At 36.9% G+C, this 25,010-nt stretch overlaps 1 protein-coding gene across 7 annotated transcripts in view; it reads left to right on the forward strand.

Moving 5' to 3' along the window:
- The window catches only part of RAPGEF2 (Rap guanine nucleotide exchange factor 2), a 249,480-nt gene that overhangs the window by 120,405 nt on the left and 104,065 nt on the right, over window positions 1-25,010 (forward strand). For 5 of the 7 annotated variants that reach the window (XM_060114714.1, XM_060114729.1, XM_060114737.1 and 2 more), the window contains 3 exons: window positions 7,261-7,336; window positions 9,205-9,372; window positions 11,676-11,693. In XM_060114714.1, the coding sequence (XP_059970697.1) occupies window positions 7,261-7,336; window positions 9,205-9,372; window positions 11,676-11,693 (262 nt within the window). Of the gene's footprint in view, window positions 1-6,079; window positions 6,112-7,260; window positions 7,337-9,204; window positions 9,373-11,675; window positions 11,694-25,010 lie in introns of those variants that run through there. The other 2 variants (XM_060114764.1, XM_060114723.1) reach the window with 2 other exon arrangements.

The raw sequence follows: 25,010 nt of genomic DNA on the forward strand, positions 1-25,010 counted from the left end.
CTCCACTCACGCAATGAAAATTGAACTGGAGGGACAGTTCTCATGGGAAGAGGAGGATGGTGGGTCATACATATTATAAGCACTTGGGGGCCTTTTCCTAAACAGAAATATTTGAGGACCTTTGATGGAGCACATTGGACTCTGACATACTTTCAGGTGTGAAGCTGGAGAAAAAAAATGCCAAGAGACCCTGTACTATATGATCTTCAAGTTTTTTCTCAGCTCTGACATTCAAGAAGTGCATTTTGTTTTTGAGATGCATTGTAGGCAGCAAAGATGACATTCTTTTTTATTAAACTCATGGCACTTGCTGTTCTGCCCGTTATCACAACTTTCTGTGTAGTCATCTTCCATGGAATACAAACTATTTAAGAATAGGGGCTATATTTAGTGAGTTTCTTGTAAGCTCTGTATTGATTACATAGTTCATGTTGATTCTGGAGTACGTGTCCAGTGAGTATTTGGAAGAGGAATAGGAAGCAAAATTGTATGTGTGTGTGCATCTCTCTCTCTTTCTCCCTCTCTCTCCATATGTATGTGGATGCGGGGCAGGGAGACTCCCTAATTTATGACCAGGGATAAAATAAAAAATGGGATAATGCTGGGTGAGAGGAAAATGTAGGCATAATTGACTCTTCAAAACTGATTTCAGGTTACCAGGGGGGAAGGGTGGGTGGGAGGGATAGACTGGGAGTTTGGGATTGACACATTCACACTGCTATATATAAAATGGATAACCAACAAGGACCTACTGTATAGCACAGGGAACTCTGGTCAATATTCTGTAATAACCTAAATGGGAAAAGAGTTTGAAAAAGAATAGGTACATGTATATGTATGACTGAATCATTTGGCTGTACACCTGGAACTAACACAACATTGTAAATCAACTATACTCCAATATAAAATAAAAATTAAAAAAAACTGATTTCAGATATTTCATTAACATTTGTTTACCATCTCTTTGTATCTTCCTAGTTCTTTCACCCATGACCTCTATCACTTCATTGCTAAATTAGTGTAGAAAAAGATTGGTTTCAAGTTAATCAGTGGTATAGCTCAGTCATCAAACTTAACTCTTCCTTTGCCCCTAAGGTTGGTTCTTGTTTGGTCAAAGTGGAGTTGCTACTTTTTCTTATTCAAGTCCTGAATTTTGCCAAAATACTCAAAACCACTAAAACAAACAAACACACAAATCTTCTTGTTAAGTTTCTCTTATATACTTAAAAAAATGTGGATATGCGCATGTGTGTGTATAACGTAAAATATGCCATTTTAACCATTTAAAGTGTAGGATTCAGTGGCATTAATTGCAATCACACTGTTGTGCAACCATCATCACTACCTGTTTCCACAACTTACGTTTCATAGCTCCAAACAGAAACTTTGTAACTTTGCATTTCCCTAAGCCCTGGAAACCTCAGGTCTACTTTCTGTCTTTATGAATTTACCTATTCTAGATATTTCATATAAGTGGAATCTTACAATATTTGTCATTTTGAGACTGATTATTGCACTTAGCATAATGCTTTGAAGGCTTATCCATGTTATAACATATATGAGAACTTCAGTCCTTTTTATTGCTGGATAATATTCCATCGTATATATCACATTTTGTTTATCCACTCATCAGTTGACATTTGTGTTATTTTCACCTTTTGGCTGTTGCAAATAATGCTGCAGTGAAATATCTGTTTGGGTCCATGTTTTTGATACTTTTGGGTATTTATCTAGGAGTAGAATTGCTGGGTCTTATATTAATTCTGTGTTTAACTTTTTGAGGACGTGCCAAATTCTTTTCCACAGTGACGGCACCATCGTACATTCCCAACAGCAAAATTCAAGAGTTCCAGCTTCTCTAGATCCTCTTCAACATTTTTTGCATTCTTTGCATTTTTTAAAAAATTATAGCCATCCTAATATCTCATTCACATCTAGTATCAGGTGTGATATCGTATCTGGTTGTGTTTTTTGTTGTCTTTTTGTTTGTTTTGTTTTTTGTTTTTATTTTGAGAAAGCACAGCAGGGATTTATTAAGCACCCTTGGGGGGAGAGTGGGCAACTTGGGTGAGTAGCTTCGTTGTGGTTTTGATTTACTTTTCCCTAATAACTAAGGATGTTGATACATATATCTTCTTTGGAGAAAGGTCTATTCAAGTCCTTTGCCTATTTGTTAATTGGGTTGTCTTTTTGTTGTTGAGCTGTAGGAGTTCTTCATGTATTCTGGATATTAAACCCTTCTCAGATATATGATTTGCAAATATTTTCTCCTGTTCTGTAGATTATCTTTTCAGTTTCTTGATAATGTCCTTCAGTGCACCAAAGTTTTCAGTTTTGATGAAGTTCAGTTTATTTATTTTTCCTTTTGCTGCTGGTGCTTTTGGTGTCATTTCTGGGTCCATTGTCAAATCCAAGGTAATGGTGATTTATCCCTTCCCCCCCCCCCAAGAGTTTTATGGTTTTTGGCTCTTTTATTTAGTCAGTGATCTGTTTTCAGTTAATTTGTGTATGTCATGAGAGGTAGGGGTCCAACTTCATTCTTTTTCATGTGGAAATACAGTTGTCTCAGCACATTTGTTAAAGAGACTGTTCTTCCCCCACTGAATGAACTTGACCTTTGTCAAAATTAACCATAGATATGGATTTATTTCTGGGTTCTCAGTTTTATTTCATTGGTCCATATGTGTCTGTCCTTATGCCAGTACCACACTGGTTTGATTACTGCAGCTTTGTAGTAAGTTTTGAAATTAAAAGTGTGAGTTCAGTAACTTTGTTGTTTTTCAAGATTGTTTTGGCTAATTAGGGCCCCTTGCAATTTCATATGAATGTGAAGATTGGTTTTTCCATTTCTGCAAAAAATATTTTTGGGGGGATTTTGATGGGAATTGCATCAAATTTGTAGATCACTTTGTGTAGTCTCTTATAAGACTTAATAATAAAAAAGAATGCATTTGATAGGACTAACTTCATTTCTGACAGTGGCACCAAGGAACATTTGGAGGAGAATTTAGGCAAATGGCTTTGGAACAATCTTTATCTATTTCTGACTTTTCTTAAAACCCTCAAGGATTGTAGGTGTACTTTTTAAGTTAACCAAGTTCTTATTTAATCTGTATCATTTCTACAATTCCTTAAGTCATGATTTTAGAAATTTAAATGATACCAACTTTCAGCTGCTATTAATAAGACTGAATGAAGTGTTCTTTTAATTTGTGCCTCTGGTTTTACAGAAAGCCCTTTGGATACCCTTAATTTTTTTGTTGGAAACTTTTTAGCTCTGTGTTTTTCCCCTTAGAAACTTTTCTAGGGCAGTGCTCTATTGTAGATTTATGTGGTTTTCTGTAAGGGTATGTATAGTAATTTTCATTTTTTTTTTTTTTTTTTTTCTTTTTGCGGTACGCGGGCCTCTCACTGTTGTGGCCTCTCCCGTTGCGGAGCACAGGCTCCGGATGCGCAGGCCCAGTGGCCATGGCTCACGGGCCCAGCCGCTCCGCGGCATATGGGATCCTCCCAGACCGGGGCACGAACCCGTATCCCCTGCATCGGCAGGCGGACTCTCAACCACTGCGCCACCAGGGAGGCCCTAATTTTCATTTTTAATTTCTCCTAGTGTGTCCATCCTTTTGAGATGTATCTCTGTTTATTATTTGTTATTTATTATGTTAGCAGTTTACTGTGCTAATGCCTTGAAAGACTTCTAGTTTTCATTTGACTTTTAATTGAAACATGAGAACTCTTTGCTGTTTAACCTTATCTTAATACTTTGTGCATTTGATCACTTTTCACATAGAATATTTCCTTGTGCAGGTTGGGTCCTTACTGCTTTTTTTACGCACATAAAACTTTATAAAAATGGCTTGTACTTTATTCCTACTGGCTTTGTTTTGTGCTTTACTATCTAAACGTCTCTGTGTCATTTGTAAACCTGAGGATTTCTCTCCATTTCTTCCTACTAAATCATCTAAAATATTTTTAAAATTTGGACTTAATATCATCTGTGGGAGATCTTACCTGCTGTATGTCTCTATCCGGTTACCTTTTTTATCTCTAAAGTTTTCCAGGACTGTATTTAAAAAATTTTTTTATGTATTTATTTTTTCTTTTTCTTGGAGTATAGTTGCTGTACAGTGTTGTGTTAGTTTCTACTGTACAGCAAAGTGAATCAGCTATACGTATACATATAGCCCCTCTTTTTTGGATTTCCTTCCCATTTAGGTCACCACAGAGCATTGAGTCCAGGACTGTATTTTTTTTTTTTTTTTTTTTTTTTTTTTTTTTTTTTTTTGCTGTACGCGGGCCTCTCACTGCTGTGGCCTCTCCCGTTGCGGAGCACAGGCTCCGGACACACAGGCCCCGCGGCCATGGCTCGCGGGCCCAGCCGCTCCGCGGCATGTGGGATCCTCCGGGATCGGGGCACGAACCCGTGTCCCCTGCATCGGCAGGCGGACTCTCAACCACTGCGCCACCAGGGAGGCCCCAGGACTGTATTTTTAAAACAGTTTATTTATATAGAACTTGGTCAGAGATTTTTTTAAAACTTAGTAAATAATGGTGTTTACTTACTTTTGTTTCTATATTTATTGTTTCAAAGAATCAGAGAGTAGAAGCAGAAGTATTTTGTGGGCTGAATGGGTTTCTAGGTGACGTTTTTCATTCCTCCCTGACCATTTATTTCTACCTTACAGCTTCTGTTTTGTAAGCTAAGAGTAACTCCTCTCTGCCATAGAGCCAAGGGACCTTGTCATTAGGCCCCAGCGAGTGCATTCATGACTTGCTCTTTAGCTCTTTTGAGGCCACTCCTTCCTTCTGGGTTCTTGGCTGTGTTCGAAACAATGGATTTTTGGATAAATGAAATAACTTATTCTCCCTTGCTGGAGTGGGTTCTCTGTGCATTTGCCTTTTCCCCCTCAGTGTATTCAAAGAATTAACCTGACAAGAGTCTATTATTTCTCCTGTGGTTCACATCTTTGTGATGGTCAGTAGAACCTGAGTCTTTTGGGGCTTCAAAGAGAGTTTTGTTAGATTTTAGTGCAGCTCACTTTGCAAAAGGCATAGAGATATTTTTTTGTAGCACATCTTAGGGGATGCACACTTTTCATCCCTAAAGTAATAGTGTTAGTGCAACTAAATACGTGAATATCTTCTCAGCCATCAAGTTCTGTTGAACTAATGGCTGACTGGTATGGGGTTTTACAGCCTTAATTCTGGAGTAGGGAGTGGTTGGTACTAGAATTAGGCATAAAATAAATAAATACCACAGTTTATTCGTGTTGATGTCACTACTTTTGTTGCTAAAATTTGTGAGCAACTCAATTCTAGCAGTTTTTATTTTTTATTAAGTTGTTATCTGAACATTGTATGCATTATAGACGTTTGATTTTTTTTTTTTTTACTACATGAAATTTTTAAAAAGGAAAACCACTCGATCATTATGATTATGAAGCTTGTCTGGTTCTGTAATTTAATAAAATACGAAAAAACTTAGAGTCACATGATTTTCTTTAGATTTTAATGCTATTTTATTTAGTGATAAAACTTAAACATACAATATATGTTTTTACCTAGTCCTATAACAGGATTCAATGGGCAATGATGGCATGAAACCTGCTACATATTTTACTAACACACTGAGATGATTTCTTAGTTTGTAGTGCATCATTAAATTATAAGCTTCATTGTAAAAACTTAAATTGCAAATAGGTAGTTTCAAAAACCAGAAGCAAATTTTTGTGTGTGTTGAGAATTTTCTGCAACTTTAGTGGTCTTTAATTGTAAACTAAGAGGAGAATATGTAAAAATTTAGGTCATTTTAATTGCATGTGAAATAACATGACAAAGAAGATAAGATTATTATATTTTTCTTGTCAGATTTTTTTCCACTTAAAAAAAGCACTTCAGTATGTATGGTTGTGAGAATATGTATATATGAATGTTTTTTGAAGGATTTTTCAGATATGCTAAGTATGGTTCTTTTTGATTTTCATAGAAACAATTTTGGAGCAGGAAATGACTTCAGTGATGGCCTGGGCTCACCCGATAACCTTAAAAATGAGTACAGTTTAGACTATGAGGACCATCAAGTTGGTTTGCTAGAGGTCACAAGCTGATAGAGTGAGAACGTTGACTTTCTTGTTCTCTTCATCTTACATGACTTTTTTTTTCCTAATCTAAGTTGGGTTCTAATACGTGAAACATTGTGTACTACCATGACATAAAGAGAGTTATAAAAGGAATGAGAATGTCCATAGGAGCCGCTCAGATGTCTACTTGATTTGGGAAAAAAAAAGCTCGATAAAGTAGCTCTTTGGAAGCGTTTTTTCCTCATATTTTTCTCAAAAGTAGGTTATTAAAAATGGTTACTGGGACTTCCCTGGCAGTCCAGTGGTTAAGACTCTGTACCTCCGCGTTTCCACTGCAGGGGTTGCGGGTTTGATCCCTGGTTGGGAAATTAAGATTCCCCATGCTGCACGGTGTGGCCAGAAAAAAAATGGGTACTAAGATGTCGACTGGAGGGAAGGGAGGCCTTTTGGAGTAGTGAATGAGCAGCGGTAGGTGGTACATTAGCAGAACAAGTCATGACTACTTAGAACTCTTCGTGGCTCTAGTTGGCATATAGCTATGCCAGAGAAAATAAATCTGCTCTAGTGTTAGGTGGGTATTTCCACAGATGGGGCAGAGGTGCCGAGTCTGAAGTCGGCAGTTCAGTTTTCACGCGGAAAGGGGCTTTGGGAATGCATGTCCACTTACGTCACTGTGTAGCTGAAAGCCCTGAGTTGAATACCTTTTCCTTAAACTGATTTTGAATAAGTTGATTTGAAAATTTAGGAAAATAACTACATTGTTAAATGAAAGAAATGTTTAACCTAAGCAAGTTAAGTTATAGAAGAGGATTATATGCATTTTATACTTTGGATATTTTTATAGTTTGCCATTGATCCAATTCCCACCCCTGTTAGAATATTCTAAATCTTTACCTAACTGGGAGTGGTTTCTAACAGCCTAACCCAAAACACATTCATAATGATTCTTCATTACTTACATTATGAATTCAAAAACATTATATTGGAATTTTCCAGAAAAATATATCTGAGATTTAAAAATTTGAATGGTTCCTTGTCATTCTGTGTAAATAATGGTTTGAGATAGTTCTCTTTCTTCAGTGTATATTTTTTATAGTTGTTTTCTTCCTTGTTTTTATTCATCTGAAGGGTTAGCTTAAATTCATAATTTGTATTTCTTAAATCTTTTTTTTCTTTCTAGTTTTGGCAAGCGTTCTGCAGGAAGCTTTAGGCGTGGCTGTGAATGCATTGTGTTAGAGCCTTCTGAAATGATTGTGGTAAGAATACTTCTGTGAAGACTTTTTTCCCTTAAAAAAAGTTATGAAATAAAAGTATTTTCACAAACTACTTATAATGTATTATATATTTCATAACTTTAGGTATATTTATTTCATAACTTTTTGAGTTTTAGTTCATAATCATTATAATTATTTATGGGATTGAAATAATGAAAAAGAAAGTTTAAAAGGGTCATGTACCTAAATGTTTGGTGTTTAAACTTTATAAATCAGTCTATGAAAATGCCACTTAATTTAAACTTGGGGAGAATCTTGGAATTGCAGGATTTTAGCTCTCCAAATATTGGTTGGAATGAATGAGATACTTTAAATGAGACACAGTGATATGTATTCAGGCAACAATTGACATAAGGAAATCAGTTCACTTCCTTTATCTAATTGAAAGAAATGTGGAGGACTTTTATGCTGGTTAAATACTCTGTTGAGATTTTTATCTCTTTTTAATTGAACAGTGTGATTTAAAAAATATATTGAGGTAAGACATATGCAAAAAAATAACGTTAGAAAAGATATTAGCAACATAATTATTTTTAGTGATGCTTCAAGTAAAGCCTGTCACATTCTTCCTTACTATATAAAAATGATTTTAAGATGGGACACTATGTACCCCTTAAAAAAATCAGCAACAAAAATAAGATAAGATTGGAGGGGGTGCCCAGTAGAGACATTCAGTTGGCTGATGTGCATAATATTTCCCATCCAGCATCTATCTGGGCAGAGAAACTTTTTGAATAAATGATGGCCTAAAATAGATGATGGTGGAGGCTTTTTATCCATATTTAATAAAATATTTGGTAGATGCCTATACATCTGTTTTCAGAGGAGATGTAGGTTTTTTCCCTATGATGGAGGAGAGGAATTTGTCAGAAATGGGAACTTCCTCATCAAAGCTAGTGAAAACTTTTGGTAAAATTTCCCAAAATTTACTGTTAAGTGAGAAAGTGGCATGGTGGTGAGTAAAGATTTAGGAGTGGAAAAATGTAGGCAGATACGTCGGGCTTTCCAGCCACAGGTCTTGAAAAGCATTTTAGATATTTCCTCGAGATTTTGGTCTCTGTTACTGCTATTTTGTATTGATCTGAAGGATTTTTGATCTTCAAAATTCCTTGAGGATTTTGTCCTTGTCCATATGATGTTAATTACTAGGTTTGTCAGTGTGAGAACCATCTTAGGATCTAAATATGCTTTTGTGAGCAATACATTATGTAAGTGTGATGAGGATTAACCGAATGTAACTTTTCTTGTTAGTCCATTCATCACTTTCTAAATGTTTAAAATGAGGAAATTAGTTTTTGAGAACAATGCTATTTATAATAAAAGAAACTGAATCCGTAGAATGAAAGTAGGAAGAGAAGCCCTTAAGTAATCTACCAAAGTCATTCTGCCAGTAGCCGTGTCTGAGTCATATGGGGAATTTGGGTTGTGTTTTTTTTTTTTTTTTTTTTTTAAACAGATTTACTTCATGAGAGTTTTTGTGCTTTAGTTAAGACAATGGGGCAGTTGCTTTCATAATGCATGGTGATATATCCTGTGAGATCTTTCATTAATAAATCAGGACAAAGACTACTGAACATATCCTTCCCTTTGAGACTGCAGGAAATTCAGGAGTTACCCATATTGTCCTAAGTGGAACTGAAAATGCTTCTTTTCTTTTATAAAAAAAAGTTACTCAGAACCAGTTAGTTCCAGAGAAGTTCAAAAACATTTGAAGTCTGTCGAGATAGTTTGTCTACAAATGTCTTTGCACAATGAATGAATGTGGACTATCCGTAAGTTTTATTCTGCATCTAATCTTAATATGGAACATGGTGTTTGAAGAAATGAAATCTTGGGGGATTTTATTTCAGGTAGACTATATGGATGAAAATGAAGAATATTTTCAGCGTCAAGCTTCTCATCGACAGTCTCGAAGGAGATTTAGAAAAATCAACCAGAAAGGGGAAAGACAAACCATTATTGATACTGTGGATCCTTATCCTGTGGGCAAACCACCTTTGCCTAGAGGCTATCATACGGTAAGTTGTACAAGTATAATAATTATATTTATCTTTATAGCTTTTTGTTGGGAGTTTTGTGAAAAGACATACATTTTCTGTTTTTTGATGAATAATTCCTTTCTGGGGTATACTTATTCAAAGTGCAGATTTTTCTGGAAACACACATAATATGAATAGTTTAAGGAGCATTGAAGTAAGATATCAAAAGGCATTGTTTAGCCTTTTTATTTCTTAACATGGTCTCTGAGGATCAGCTTTGTGATCAGCATGTACAGTTGTAACTGGGATATTTTTAGGTTCTTATCTTAATCTAAAATTTTGCCCTTTCCCTCACCGTCCCCAGTGATGGGTATCATACCTGTTTTTTATTCAAAAGTTAGATATTTTAAAATTACCTATTATTTTCATACCATTGTGAGAATATTATCTGAGAATTTTTTGTTTTTAATATGATGAAGTGAGAACATAATTTGAAATGATGCTTCTGTAAATCCCAGTGTAAAGATGGTCTGAAGCATTTCTAATAGGTTCAGAGGTCCTCTTTAATGCTTTCACCACTTGATGGTCACTTATTTCATAAATATTAGGTGAAGAAACTACTTTTTATGTTTGAGGAAGCCGAGGCACAGATAATGAGTGATTTGTACAAGACCCCAGCATAGTCAGTTTGGGAGCCTTATTTTTCTCACTCATCTCTCTCTGCTCAGCTGCGCTGTGTCCATGTCCCCTGGTGGCCCACCCAGAATGGTGGCAAATATATTTGAGGATTTCTGTTTTCAAGAAGAAAGTAACTTGAATTCTTCCATATGTCATAATAAGGTCACATATGGTTTATCTATACTTATAGTACCATTAAATGAGCACTCATTTGTGAAATTAATTTTAAAATAAAAATATGAAAAAATAAAAATAGGTAAAAGACAACTATTTTACATTTCTTATTTGTTTGTCTTCCGTATCCTCGTCTTTCTTTTTGCAAATAAGTATAAATGCAAACTGCATGGGAAAATGTATATAGACTTAAAACTATGTACTTAGTTTTCTGGTAACTTGAAGGGATGCATTTTATACCCGCACTTCATGTGTTCTATTTCTGAGAGCCCTTTGTATTTGAATATTTAAGCAGTTTTGACCACCAGCTCTCTGCCCACTCCTCTCACGGCCCATGCACAATTTTAATTTAACATGAATTTCATAGTTGAATCATTTTATTGAGCTCATTTGGAAAGGGTTGCTTTTTGCTCATCATAAAGTCAGCTTTGTTTGCCTGCTGGAGAGCCTTGGTATTTTCTTGAAAAAACCTATGAAAGGTTTTTTGTTACCATTGTCTATAAAAGAAGGTAGTATTTTTAGTGTTGATGTAGCCTCATGGAAGAAGGAAATATGGATTAAAAATAGTTGTACACATTAATGGTACAATCTACTAATATTGTTAATATTCTTTCTGCTTTGGAATTATTTTTCCAAATCAGATTCTATACCAGGATATTTAGCGGCAGTGTGGGTTACTAAAAATTCAGTGTTAAAGCTGATTGGTTTGATTTTATAGTTATATTTGTCCCATTTAAGTTGGGGGGTGTCATTTTATAATTATTTCTCTCTCCTATCCCCATGTTTTCCCCCTTTATGGAATACTTCACCCACCTCCCCTACATGACTCCCCCTTTTTAATCTGATTTTTTTTTAATGTGTAGTTTTTTTAAATTATTCAAGATTACTTTTTTTTTAGTGGTTTTAAAAAATGTCTTACCTGGTCAACAGGTACTTTTATGAGGGAAAATTCAATACTAGGGTGAAACATTTAACTTGCTTACTGATGGATCAGGTACCAGTTTGCTAATATGTGACATGGTGGTATTACTTTTTCTAAGTAAGTTCAGATGGGCAACAAGTATCATAATTCTAAATATTGAATCCTGTCTTTTCATGCAAGTTGTGTTTTAATTTTATTTATGTAATTATTATTTTGCCTAAGTACATGATTTTAACATATGAAAACAACAAAATTAGCCCTAAGTCACATTTACTTATTCTGAGCAGAAATACTCCTTTTGAAAGAACCCTAGTAAGGTGGGAGCCAGGGTGAAAAGTTTGTTGAAAAGGTGCATGGTCCTACTTCACAGGCGACCTAAATGGTTGCAGGTGCATTTCAGGTGCATGGCTAAGGAACATAAAGGACATCATACATGTAGCCAGTGCTGTATGGTCATTCTTAACCTAATTTAACATGATCTTCATTTTGGCAGATGTACTGTAGCATGTCTGATAATGTCATCTTTTCCTTTCCTCCTCTATGGCACTCATTTCATTTTGGCTCAAAGGAATGCACTAAATCTCAGGTATTGTAATTTGTGTGTGGTCTCCTAATACTAACCTCAGTTCATTTGTGAATTTGCATTGTAACTAATGAGTTTATAATATTGATGTGTTTTGCTTGGTCTTGTTCTTTTGTATTTTGCCCTGATTTAGTAAAATCCCTTACAACTTGGAAACTATCAGTGGTTTGGTTGATGTCACAGGCTGCTTTATTTGTGCAGACCTAGGGATAAATTGCTCACTTTCTTTGAAGAATGAATAAAAGTGCAGACTATGTATTTTTAAGAATGAGTGGAGCACAGTTCTTAACTAACCTGCTTTGCTTATAAAGAAATGAAGAGAGAAAGACAGGCAGATAGACATCATGGATGTTTAAGTGCTTTTTGTGTGAAAGTTCTATGGGAAATCCATTAGACATTTACATTTTAAAGGCTATAGGTGTGAAAGCTTTAAATTTCAGGAATCCCAGTGTGAGAACATTTTGGGAGACCACTGGTAAAATTTTAGTCAGAATAGAGGCTTTGTCAAAAAGGAAATAAAAGAATTTACAATTCGCTTGCATTTTCTTATTTGCGCTTGATTTTTAACCAGATTTCATGCTTTTATTTCATTCTATATTTTAATTGAGGCCTATAATAATATCTTTGCTCATTTGTTTCATACCAATATATGACTAATTTACGGTTTCAGCATTACTCGTTTGAAATTTTGGGTCAAATTTGGGGTTATCCGGGAATTTGGAGTCAGGGAAGAAAAACTCATTTATCTCTGGAAACTGCTTGGTTAAGTAACTAGTGAAATGTTATGGTTGTGTTTTCTTATTGCCCAGGAAAAAGATCATCAATAATTTAATTCACATTAGAGGAAGGCTACTGTCAATGTAATATCTTTGGCTATTACAGTAACCTCGCCTGAAAACACGAAATATTTGTATAAGTTTTCAAATTAAAATAAGGCCATTACTTTACGTTCTATACAATATAATGCATATTAAAATGTCACAGGTGACATAATTGCTGTATTTTATTTTAGAGGCGCCGCTAATTTTTCAGTGATGTGGTAAATCTAAAAAATGTTGATAGTTTTTAAATTTGATAAGATTCTGATAAAATTGTATAAAAAATTTTAAAATTGCACCAGTGTTTTGAGCTTTTATCTAGTACATGTATACTTAAAACGTATATAACTTTAATATTTTAAAAGGTACACCAGTATGTAATTAGTCCTCCTCTTTTTCAGTATGAGAAATTACAGGTTAGTCTAATTCCCATTTAGAAGTAGGAATTGAATTTAAAATGTGCACTGGGTTATGATGTATACCTTATGTACACTTTTAAAAATTAGACGTGTTGCAGCAGTTTAAGACAGATGATAATAATTTTCTTCAGAAACACGAATACTCACATAGTCCATGTAGAGTGTTTGCAGGTCACTCTTTCAAGGCAAGTGTGTGAGGTTTGCAGAGAATAAGCATTTTAAAATGCAGTGAGAAGGCAAGATTGGAGATGGCTTTCATTAGCATTTTCTTACATTTTGATGAGTTGGGTTGAGGCTGTGTTTAAGACTGCCAGAAAACAGGATGCGGCACGAATTTTCAGTCTTTGAGTGGGGAGAGGCAGGTGGCAGAGTCAGGTCGTGGATAATGTTCCCGGCAGAGGCTGGGAAATTTGGGGTCATTTCTAGACTGACTTGGGACTTTGGACAGGTTTACCTTGTCGACAGGCTCAGAATAGGGTGGGGCGGGGGGAAACCTGTTTATTTTACCCCTAATTACAGGCCCCCTCTGCATTGATGGGTAATTTATTCTAGAAGTTTGGGTGGGGAGGGAAATGTGAGTTCCATAATAAGAATGGAGAGGAGAGGGAGGGGACTTAAAAGGGAAGAAGGGCCTTCTTACTTTCACCTGGATGCAGGGATGGGGAAGCTGGCACATACCTGCACATAGCTGTTCTGTCATCTTTTTATTCCTTTTTTTTTTTTTTTAATGGGAAAAAGAACAAAACAGCTCTCCTCTCTTCCTCATTTAGAAAGTGTGAAAATTGTACAGCGATATTAGACTGAAGACTAAGGAAAACTTGTCCCGTCTAAACTGTGGAGGTGATGTGTACTGACTGACTTTCCTACCTTTGCAGCCTTCCAGGGCTGGTTGCATAATTAAAATGCTCTCCACTCTTTGAGGTTCTGATTGGCTTTGCACCTCCACTCCTACTTAGCTCCCGAAGTGTGGCTTTACTTTATACAAATTTAAATTAGGAGGATTCAAACACAATATAACATAAAACTTATTTATAAAGTTTCAATCAATGCAAACTTTTGGAAAAAGGAGAGCCCATCGGTCATAGAAAAAGGTATTTCCCACACATTCTGTTAGTAATCCTTTTCTACAATGGGAATATACACTTCAGGGCACCGTTTAATAATTATGTATTGAATTTTTCAGTAGGTCATGCTTAGTTTAAAGTTCTTGGTGCAGGTATACAAAAGAAATAAAAATAGTGCATAAAAGTAAGTTAATATAATCTAAGTTGAATACAATGTAATATTACAAAAACATCATGGAATTAATTTTTTTATTAGAGTCAGCAATAATACAATATCTCTAACGTAGCACCAATGTAATAAGATTGATTCTTATATGAGGCGTATGAAAATGAGTCCTATTTTTAATAAGGTTATTCTTCATAAGACAAGTACTGTTTCTTCTAATGGTTATATAATCATTCCTACGTTATATATATCTTATATATCTCTGAATATAATCTGTCACTTTTTTTTAAGTGATGGATTTGATTTAAGTTGGTTTCATCTTCAGTTAAGGACTTCTTAGTAGGTTAATTTTTAAAAAAAATTTAAGTATTGAAACATGAAAAAATTACAGTGTTTGTGTGATTATGCACATTTGTTTGACATTAGACTTTTTGACATGAGCTGTTGTTCTTGCATTAGAAGTAGGCAATAGTGGGCTTCCCTGGTGACGCAGTGGTTGGGAGTCTGCCTGCCGATGCGGGGCACGCGGGTTCGTGCCCCGGTCTGGGAGGATCCCGCATGCTGCAGAGCGGCTGGGCCCTTGAGCCATGGCCGCTGAGCCTGTGTGTCCGGAGCCTGTGCTCCGCAACGGGAGAGGCCACAGCAGTGAGAGGCCCGTGTACCGTAAAAAAAAAAAAAAAGAAAAGAAATAGGCAATATTTTCCCTCATGTTACGGCTTTGCTTTGTCACTTATTCTTTACTTTTTTACTGAGGTCTTCCTACTTTAATCCAATATATGCTACTTAACAGTAAGAGCATGTGTTGTGTATCAGTGACTTGTGTGTCTACTAAATTTCCTAGAATATTAAGGTCTTAAGATTTTAACTTATAACAGTCAGTTCATATCCCACTTGACTAATTTATTCAATGATGATATTTAATATCTGTTTATATGCATATACAGAAAATTTTCAAGTATGGGGAAATTTCTTAATTATTTGAATATTTTTATTCTTCATCTTTCATCAGGCGTTTGCTTAATTAAATCTAAAGCCTTTGTCTTCAGTATGGTCATCAGTCTCTCTCTGTGAATTATAATAGGATGGAGTTTCAGAAAATTTGTGTATTCTGTTTCTTGTATCATGGAGAGGAAAGCTCAGTATTTTCATTTATATGTTTTTTATTATTTTAATGAATATTATTGAGCGCCCACCTTGTTTCAGGGCTGTGCCAGACTCCATGGCTGTAAAGGTCTACAGGACAGACAGAATCTGCCCTCATTGACTTTATGGCCTCACACAAAATACAGATAAATCGACGGCAGTTAAGATAGAGGGAAATCCAGGTACTGTGGAGACTCAAAAACCAGGCATCTTGAGGAATCAGGCATGGCTTCCTGAAAGGCCTTACTGTCTTTGCTCAAAGGAAAATCTTCTTTAATCCAAGAAAGCCCAATAGAAATGTGAAAAAGAAATGAATTGGGAAGTAAAGAATGGAAAGAGGGGATGTGGATAGACTGTTGGTAGGAGTGATAGATACAAACCTGCCCTCCCCACATTTTGGTATATACTGTTGTATGCAAGCCCCAAAGTTTTTATATTTGCATCACAGAGTCTTTTAAAGAGAAATGTCAAAAGTATCCTTTGCTTTTCATGCCTATTCTCAGCAGGCTTACTAGCCCCTCCTCACCTAGACCATGTTGCATTTTAAAATCCTGCATAAAGCATCCTGTGGAAAGGTCTTTGAACAATAGGTGGACATAACAGCGTTGCATTCCTGGCAAAGTGCAGCCTGTTAAAGCTGCTGCAGTGGTCTCTGTCTCCTTGCTTTGGGGGGACCGTTTCTCTTTCTTGCAGTTATAATCAGGTATTTATGTTGATTTAATTTATACAGATTGAGAAATTACACCATAGAGTCTGTTTAGAAATTGAAATGTAAATCAGGAAATAGTGTAAAATATGAAATGATTAATCTCGTGCTATTAACAGCATGCATTGCAAATTCATGCAAGGCAGTTGAGAATAGTGTGCAGTGTGCTGTTTACACAAGTTTCAGCTTCTGTTAGAGGATGTCTATTTTTATATATGACATCATCGCTGCTGCAGAACTCCCGTGGCCACTGGGATTTACTGTTCTTTCATTCCATTCTGAAAGAAAGCTTGTATTGATGTCATAATTGGACCCATCTTTTGGTTGCACTTGGAAATTGAAAGTAATCAGGGTGTTGTGTAGCATGTCATGTAATATTTCAAGCAATTTATTTGTCAGAAAGATCAGTGCCACTTTGTCCTGCCTCTGATTATGAACACTGGTGGCTCTCTCTGTGCCTGTTCATGTTTTAAATATATTTGGCTAAAATTTAACTTTTAGTCTCAATAGCAACAATCCTTTCATCTTCAGCCATTTCATTTCTTATGTGATTTTTCCTTTTCTTTTCTTTTTTTTTTTTGCCACGAGATTTTGCAGTGCTACACGCTGATTTGAAAAATGTCTCTTTTCTTTGGAAAAATCTACTTTGATATTCAGACCTGTTTCCTACCAGTGCTGAACTGACCTTTTTTACAATTAACTGATCCATTCTAAGTTGTCTGTGTTCACTATTTGAAACATTGGGTGACTAGAAATGTTCTCTTTTGATTTTGAATCCTGTGTTTAAAACATTATTAACTTTGAAATACCTTTCTATTAGCTAGAAGATATTGTTGACCAACCTCTGGAAGAAACTCCAGCATGTGATTCGATGTATGGGTGTTAGGTTGACGTCACTCATGAAAGGAAAATTTTAATGATTCATATTAAAATAATTTTTAACTGTCTACTGGATTTTGTACATATTTTTGTGTATAAATTTTCCTCCTTATCCTCTCAAAAAATTAATCATTATCCATATCTCAGTAGGAAAGTTTTTTCCCCCTTGTTTTACAGAAACTAATTAAGAACAAACTACAGATTAAAAAAAATAACAGGTTTATTGAGTTAGAACTCACATGCCATACAGTTCACCTATTTAAAGTGCATAATTCAACTCTTTTTCTTTTCTTTTATAAAAAACATATAACACTGAGACTTCCCTGGTGGCGCAGTGGTTAAGAATCCGCCTGCCAATGCAGAGGACACGGGTTTGAGCCCTGGTCCGGGAAGATCCCACATGCCGCGGAGCAACTAAGCCCGTGCGCCACAACTACTGAGCCTGCGCTCTAGAGCCCACGAGCCACAACTACTGAAGCCTGCGCCTAGAGCCCATGCTCCGCAACAAGAGAAGCCACCACAATGAGAAGCCCACGCACCGCAACGAAGAGTAGCCCCCTCTCGCCGCAACTAGAGAAAGCCATCGCGGAGCAATGAAGACCCAATGCAGCCAATAATAATAATAATAATAAATAAATAAATTTATTTTAAAAAAATATGTAACACTAAATGTACCATCTTAACCATTTTTAAGTATAGAATTCAGTAGTATTAAGAATATCAGGGCCTCCCTGGTGGCGCAGTGGTTGAGAGTCCGCCTGCCGATGCAGGGGATACGGGTTCGTGCCCCGGTCTGGGAGGATCCCATATGCCGCGGAGCGGCTGGGCCCGTGAGCCATGGCCGCTGGGCCTGCGCATCCGGAGCCTGTGCTCCGCAACGGGAGAGGCCACGACAGTGAGAGGCCCGCATACCGCAAAAAAGAAGAAAAAAAAAAAAAAAAGAATATCAGTAGTAATGACTGACTTGAACATACCCAGTTCACAGGTGTACCTCACAGCCTTTGTGATAGTTTAAATTACACATAGGCTGAAAAATAACTTTAAGATATTTAGGAAAAAAATAATTATAGAATCTATTGAAAAAAAATAAAAGGCTTACTGAACAGTTGTATTAGAGCAATTTCTTATGAGCTTAGTATGGGGTCAGTAGCCTTTTATTTTTTCCTATGTCTTCCTTTCTCACTTTCAAGTGGAATATTGGTGGTGGTTGGATGTGATGCAGAGTTTAGAACTGCTAGCCTAGAGGAGAAATGATGTGACCACAGAGTGGGCCGGATCTGAGAAATGAATCGCTAATTGGAATAAATGGCGGAGGAATTCTGAAGGGAAAGGTTTGAAGATGAAAAAGAAAGTATTCAGGCTGTCTTGACTTTTACTCAGATGTCTGTGAGGATAACAGTGATAATTGGTCACCTGTGGCTTTGGTACAATCCGGAAGGCATTTAGGAGTGTTAGAAAATAAGGTTAAAATCTCAAAGTAAGTTGTAGCGTTTCCCTCTCACTAATTATTCGTGTATGTCTACTTTCCATCCACTTCTTTAGCCAAAATTTTAAACCGAACCTTCAAAAGCCTGTTCGAATCATCAGGGATTTTGGAATACTCAGGAACGTTTTCAAGAGAAAGATCATTTTGCCATTTGTTACTTTATGAAATATGCACATCCCAACCAAGTGTGATGAAGAGAATATTTGGGCCTAGGCAATAGTCTTGATCCCCTCAATGCCCTTGATGGTAATGGGCATTCTTAACAAGCACTGCGGTCTTTTTATTCCTCCTCAGCCCGAAAGTTTGCCTAACTTTTGGTACTAACTTTAGTTAGATGAGGAGGGTATGAGCAGCTAGCCTTCCTGCAAGTGGATGTGGTGTTAGAAGGTTCAGCTGAGGTCGGATCTTACAGGGTTTTATCTTAAAGGAATCTAAGGACAGCCGACAACTGGGTTTTCACAAAGAGCCAAGAGGCTGATCATTTTCTGGTTCATCTCAGAGCAGCAGCTGTCAAACTTGTCCATCTCAGGACTTCTTTACACTCTTAAAACTTTTTGAGACGGACTTCCCTGGTGGCTAAGTGGTTAAGAATCCGCCTGCCAGTGCTGGGGACACTGATTTGATCCCTGGTCCAGGAGGATCCCACATGCTGTGGAGCAACTAAGCCTGTGTGCCAGAACTACTGAGCCTGCGCTCCAGAGACCGTGCTCCATAACAAGAGAAGCCACCGCAATGAGAAGCATGTGCACCGCAACGAAGAGTAGCCCTCGCTCGCTGCAACTAGAGAAAGCCTGCACGCTGCAACGAAGACCCAGTGCAGCTAAAAATAAATAAATAAATACACTTACTAAGGAAAAAAAACATTTTGAGGGCTCCAACAGCTTTTGTTTATATGAATTATCTACATCATTACTTGGCATATTAAAAATTGCAACTGAGAAACTTAAAAATATGTATTCATTGGTTAATTAAACATAATAAACCCATTATACATTAACATAAGGGTTTTTTTTAGTGAGAGGTAACTATATTTTCAAAACAGAAAAGATGAGAAGAAGGGGTGTTGTGGTTTATAGTTCTACAAATATGTTTAATGTTTGGCCTAGTAGAAGGCAGCTGGATTCTTATATCTGCTTCTGTATTCAGTCTTTTGTGATGTGCTTTTCTGGCTGAAGTATATAAAGTATGGCCTCACACAGATAGGTAGTTGGAAAAGGGAGGAAAGTTTTAACAGCTTCTTCAAATAATCTTCCTGATACACTACACCAAAATTTGACGGACTGTAGTTCCTTAAACTTGCTGTTGCAATGAGGAACATAACACTCTGTCAGTTAGCTTCTACAAATTTTCTTTTATTAAAACCCATTCGTCTTACTTACACACTGAATGGGTCTTTCTATTCATGTATGATTTTATAACATCATGCATTCGTCATTGAATTTAGGTCTTCCAAATTTTGGCATGTTACACAATATTAAAAAAAACACATTTGTTAGTATCACTACCAGTCTCATGTCAAAAGACCTTAATTATTGGGAAGCTGTCAAGCTTATGGGATTGGACATGTTTTCTTAATGTCTAATTTTTACTTGAAAGCTAAAATTTTATCCTTGGGAAAGTGCTATCAGCTGTTTTCCTTGAAGTGACAAGCTCAGTTTGTCCATTTTCAAGAAAATATCGGCCAAGTACCCTAGTTTTAGTAACCACAATTTGTCCATTTTTTGTTCTTTCCCACAGAAATAGCTTTCCATGAAAAAACCAAGGGCGGGACCCTTCTGAGAGCAGGGCCTGTAGACGGCTGAGCTTGCACGCCTATGAGGCTGCCCCTACCTTGTTTCCTGTGTGATTCTTCCCCTTACTTCCTTTTCCTTTTTGGTGCTTAATCTCCTCATAGATACAAGGAGAAAATGGAAAGCCCTCAAGCTAACTTGGGATGGAATCAGAAGAATTTAAAAATGCTTTATATTAAATAATGGTTTTAAATATATTAATTAATTGGCTTGGATGGTCACCAGCAGTCCTTTGTGTAGTTACTGTAGTAATCTTTAAAGGTACATATTTTTACTTAATTTATTTAGCATTTCTCATCTAGAGAGTGTTTCTCTTTAGGAATTTTATCTTTGGAGCCCCTTTTCCCCCCAGAAAGTTCTCTGCCTCCTCTTTCCTATTCAGATAATTATGAGCCATTATGCGGAATTATAAAATATTTAAATTTTTTACACAAACATTTGTGTGGTATGAAAGTATGACCTAATCATAACTGTAAAGAGTGTGTTAGACACCTTTTTTTGGGGGGAGGGGGGCAGTATGCGGGCCTCTCACTGTTGCGGCCTCTCCTGTTGCGGAGCACAGGCTCCGGACGCACAGGCTCAGCGGCCATGGCTCACGTGCCCGGCCGCTGCGTGGCATGTGGGATCCTCCCGGACCGGGGCACGAACCCGTGTCCCCTGCCTCGGCAGGCAGACTCTCAACCACTGCGCCACCAGGGAAGCCCTAGACAACCTTTAAAACTGAGTTTTGGGTCTTACACTAATACCGATAAGACTAGTTTTTGGTGTCCTCACCCACTCCCATACCCTCAAAAAAAAAGATACTCACCAGGAGTAATTTCAACAGCCTCCTGTGTGTGATTAGTACTTTAGATTCAGGGTAATGTAATGTATTACAAATGGTTTCAGTTTGATAGTGTGAAATAAATAAACAATACCTAGCAACATATTTAAAACTTCTCTAACCTTACCATTTTTCTCGAATTATATCATTGTTATCCTCTAGTTTGAGTATCTTTTCTTCTTTTTTTACTGGCTCCCTTTTTCCTTTTTGGTCTAAATAAATATGCTGCCTTCACTCTTTCCACTTGTCCTGCTTATGTTAAGACACCAGTGGTTGGTTTCCTTTGTCATCACAACGGTGTGGTTTACTTCTTATAATGGTGCTCTGAGATTCGGTGTGCTTCAGTAATCAGCTACTGCAGCAGAATATCTGAAAGGGTTAGCGCTGCCTTGGGGAAGGGACTGGAGGTTTTCCTGCTCCCAACTTTGAGATGGTAAGTTTGCCCTGGTAAGAGCTGAAATGTCCACTTATACCTTCTATGAGGTCAGTGGTCACTATAGGTTCCTTCATCCCTTCTCGCTTAGAGAAATTCCCCCTTTAGGTGATTGTCTCACTTTCTTCCCTACTGCGTTTTTATCTTTATTGTAAATACCATGCTTTCTAGTAGTGTGTATGATATTTTTTTAAATTTATTTTTTATTGAATTATAGTTGAATTACAATGTTGTATTAATTACTGCTATACAGCAAAGTGATTCAGTTACACGTATGTATATATATTCTCTTTCATATTCTTTTCCATCATGGTTTATCACAGGATACTGAATATAGTTCCCTGTGCTATGCGGTAGGACTTTGGCGTTACCTATTCTATATATATTAGTTTGCACCTGCTAACTCCAAACTCCTAATCCATCCCTCCCCCACCCCCTCCCCCATGGCAACCACCATTCTGTTCTCTGTGTCCCTGATTCTGTTTCTGTTTCGTAGATAGGTTCATTTGTGGCATATTTTAGATTCCACATATAAGAGATATCATATGGTATTTGTCTTTCTCTTTCTGACTTAATTCACTTAGTATGATAATCTCTGGTTGCATCCATGTTGCTGCAAATGGCATTATTTCGTTCTTTTTTTTTTTTTTTTTCTTTTTTTCTTTTTGCGGTATGTGGGCCTCTCACTGTTGTGGCCTCTCCCGTTGCGGAGCACAGGCTCCGGATGCGCAGGCCCAGCGGCCATGGCTCACGGGCCCAGCCGCTCCGCGGCATATGGGATCCTCCCAGACCGGGGCACGAACCCGTATCCCCTGCATCGGCAGGCGGACTCTTAACCACTGCGCCACCAGGGAGGCCCTATTTCGTTCTTTTTTATGGCTGAGTGTATAATGCTAATTTCTTTATTAGTTTTGTTTTTTGTTTTTAAAAAGTCCACTGAATTGAATGGTTTGTTGTAAAATTTTGGCCCAACAGATTTTTTTTTTTTTTTTTGGCTTCACCTCCTTGAAAAAGCATTACCTATAAAATACAGGCCATCAAGAAAAATAGGTTTTGTTATACATTAGCTCCAAGGCAGTCTTTTAGTAACCATTTCATATGATGCACAGTACATTGTGCTTATGTCCACCACACTATTGAATTAACCAGGATGATTTCTGAAGGTCATACCTGATTTCTTGTATTCCTGTCCTGTCTCACTTTGTCTTGGGGGTTAAGTGTAGAATGAATGAGTGAATGCTACTTATTCTGTTGCGTGTTTCATTATAGATTTATGGTTATGTGTTAATACAGTGAACTGCTACTTTATGGCACAATCAGGAGGCATAATCTTCCATGAATGTGATTCATCTGGCCAGTTGTGAGCAATTCTAACAATTACAGTTGTCTGATACATACAGTTAAATATTCTGGTCTTGTCCTTTAAAAATACCAGCATGGTAGTAATTGAAAATTTCAAAGCACAACTAAAATATGAATAGGGTAAAATACTCTGTTTGCCTTTTTAGAGCTTTTAAGGAGAGGGAGAAATTAGATGGGTGGTTTGGGCTTTGTTTGTTTATTCATTGATTTCTGAGAAGGAAGATTGAATATTGTCATCTTAAACTCATGTGGTCATGGTGGGAGGCTGGCTTCTTTTTCAAGGGAACATTTAAAAAATTTCTGTGACATCTGAAATATTTTCTATATTGAGACAGTCTCTTCTATATTTAATTATTTTCCAGGCAAATTTACTTGGAAGCATTTCCTGTCTGGAGTATATTTAATTACATCAGATGGGCTGTCACAATTCTATTCCTGGTCATGAAGTCCACTGATGAATGCTGCTGCTTATAAATACTGTTATTTTCATTCAGAGTGAAGATTATCGAACCATTATGAAAATTTATACATATTGATATTTATTTGAAAACCTCAGATTTAAAAAATGAAAATATGTTTGTTAAAATTAAATTCCTGAAGCGTCAGGAGAGTCTTTGGAAGCAGACAGTATTTCGTATGCCTTTGTATACCTTTTGCACAGTGTGTATGCTGTTACGGTAGGTCCTCAGCAGTGTCCTGGTTCCATGCTGGTGTCGATCAAACTCCCAGAATTAGCATGAGTTAACATTTCTAGGAGAGGCATCATAGATCCACCTGCATTAACACATCTATACAGCATTAATTAATGGGTTGCCCAAACCTTGAGTGCAGCTGAATTTTTAGAATATCTTGGAAGGAATAAAATCAACCCTTATTGAATGCTTATGACATATACCAGTCGTCAGGGTGCTTTTTCATGTATTTCGTCAATCACACTTTGCTGCAGCATTAAATGTTTGGTGATGGCATCTCCACTGTTAGGAGATAAGCCTCCTAAGGTCAAAGGTGTCAAGTAATGTGTTCGATGTTCATGGTCACAGAATCAAATAAAGACACAGGTCTTCTCTGTCGTTGATACAGAACATTATTTATTTTTGAAAATGAATTTAACATATATTGCTTTTATGTTACTTAAACTTTAAATTTGATCTAAAAGAAATATAATATATATCATATAATTCAACCACTTTAAATGCCTACCATTTAAGTACCTTTAAAGGAAAGAGGCTAGAGCACAGAATGTCCACTCTGGTAGGCTTTGGTTGATTCATCAGTCTTTTTTGTTGCAGTTGGGTGTTTTCCCCTCTTGAACCATGCATCTCTCATCAATAAAGCACAGCATTCCCCCCCCCATTTAAATAACCTTTCTAGCTTCATTCCAATACAGAAATGGGTTTTCACTGGCAATTAGTACTGTTTCATAACAGAGCATAACTATGTAATTAATTAGTGTATTTTAAAAGTTAGGTCCACTAAGTAACAAGCCAAATGTTGCTAAAAGAACTTTTGTAAGTATGACTTTTTTGTGGTACGCGGGCCTCTCACTGTTGTGGCCTCTCCCGTTGTGGAGCACAGGCTCCGGATGCGCAGGCTCAGGGGCCATGGCTCACGGGCCCAGCCGCTCCGTGGCACGTGGGATCTTCCCGGACTGGGGCACGAACCCGTGTCCCCTGCATCGGCAGGCGGACTCTCAACCACTGCGCCCCCAGGGAAGCCCTGTAAGTATGACTTTTTAACGAACTAAAACAACTTACAGTTGTCTAAATGTAGTCATCATTTTTAGAGATAAAAACACACCGCCACAAAATTACTAACTTCTGCACCAGAAAATATTGGAAGTGTTCTGGTAGTATTTAAGAATATTGAAAATGTATATCAAATAGTTTCAGGGAGTTTAAAAACCTTCTATAAAACTGATGATGTAGTTATGTACGACTTTTAATAATTCAAATTATTGCTACCATTAAGAAAAACACCTTTTACTTACCTTTTTCTAAGTTTGACAGCATTTAATTTGCAGTGTAAGGGATGTTAAAAAGAAAACCTCTAAACTATTGTCCAGTTATCACTATAATTTTTAAAAAGTAAGGGCATTTTAATATTCCCTCTCTGGCTGCCAAAGTAGGAAGACAAAGATCTCAGAATAAAGGATAGTTACCACCAGGAAATCTTATCCCAAGATAGACCATCTGAATGGAAATATTACCCCTCTACCCCCATCTTGCTACTAG

This window comes from Mesoplodon densirostris, chromosome 1 (genome assembly GCF_025265405.1).
Source record: "Mesoplodon densirostris isolate mMesDen1 chromosome 1, mMesDen1 primary haplotype, whole genome shotgun sequence".
NCBI lineage: Eukaryota > Metazoa > Chordata > Mammalia > Artiodactyla > Ziphiidae > Mesoplodon > Mesoplodon densirostris.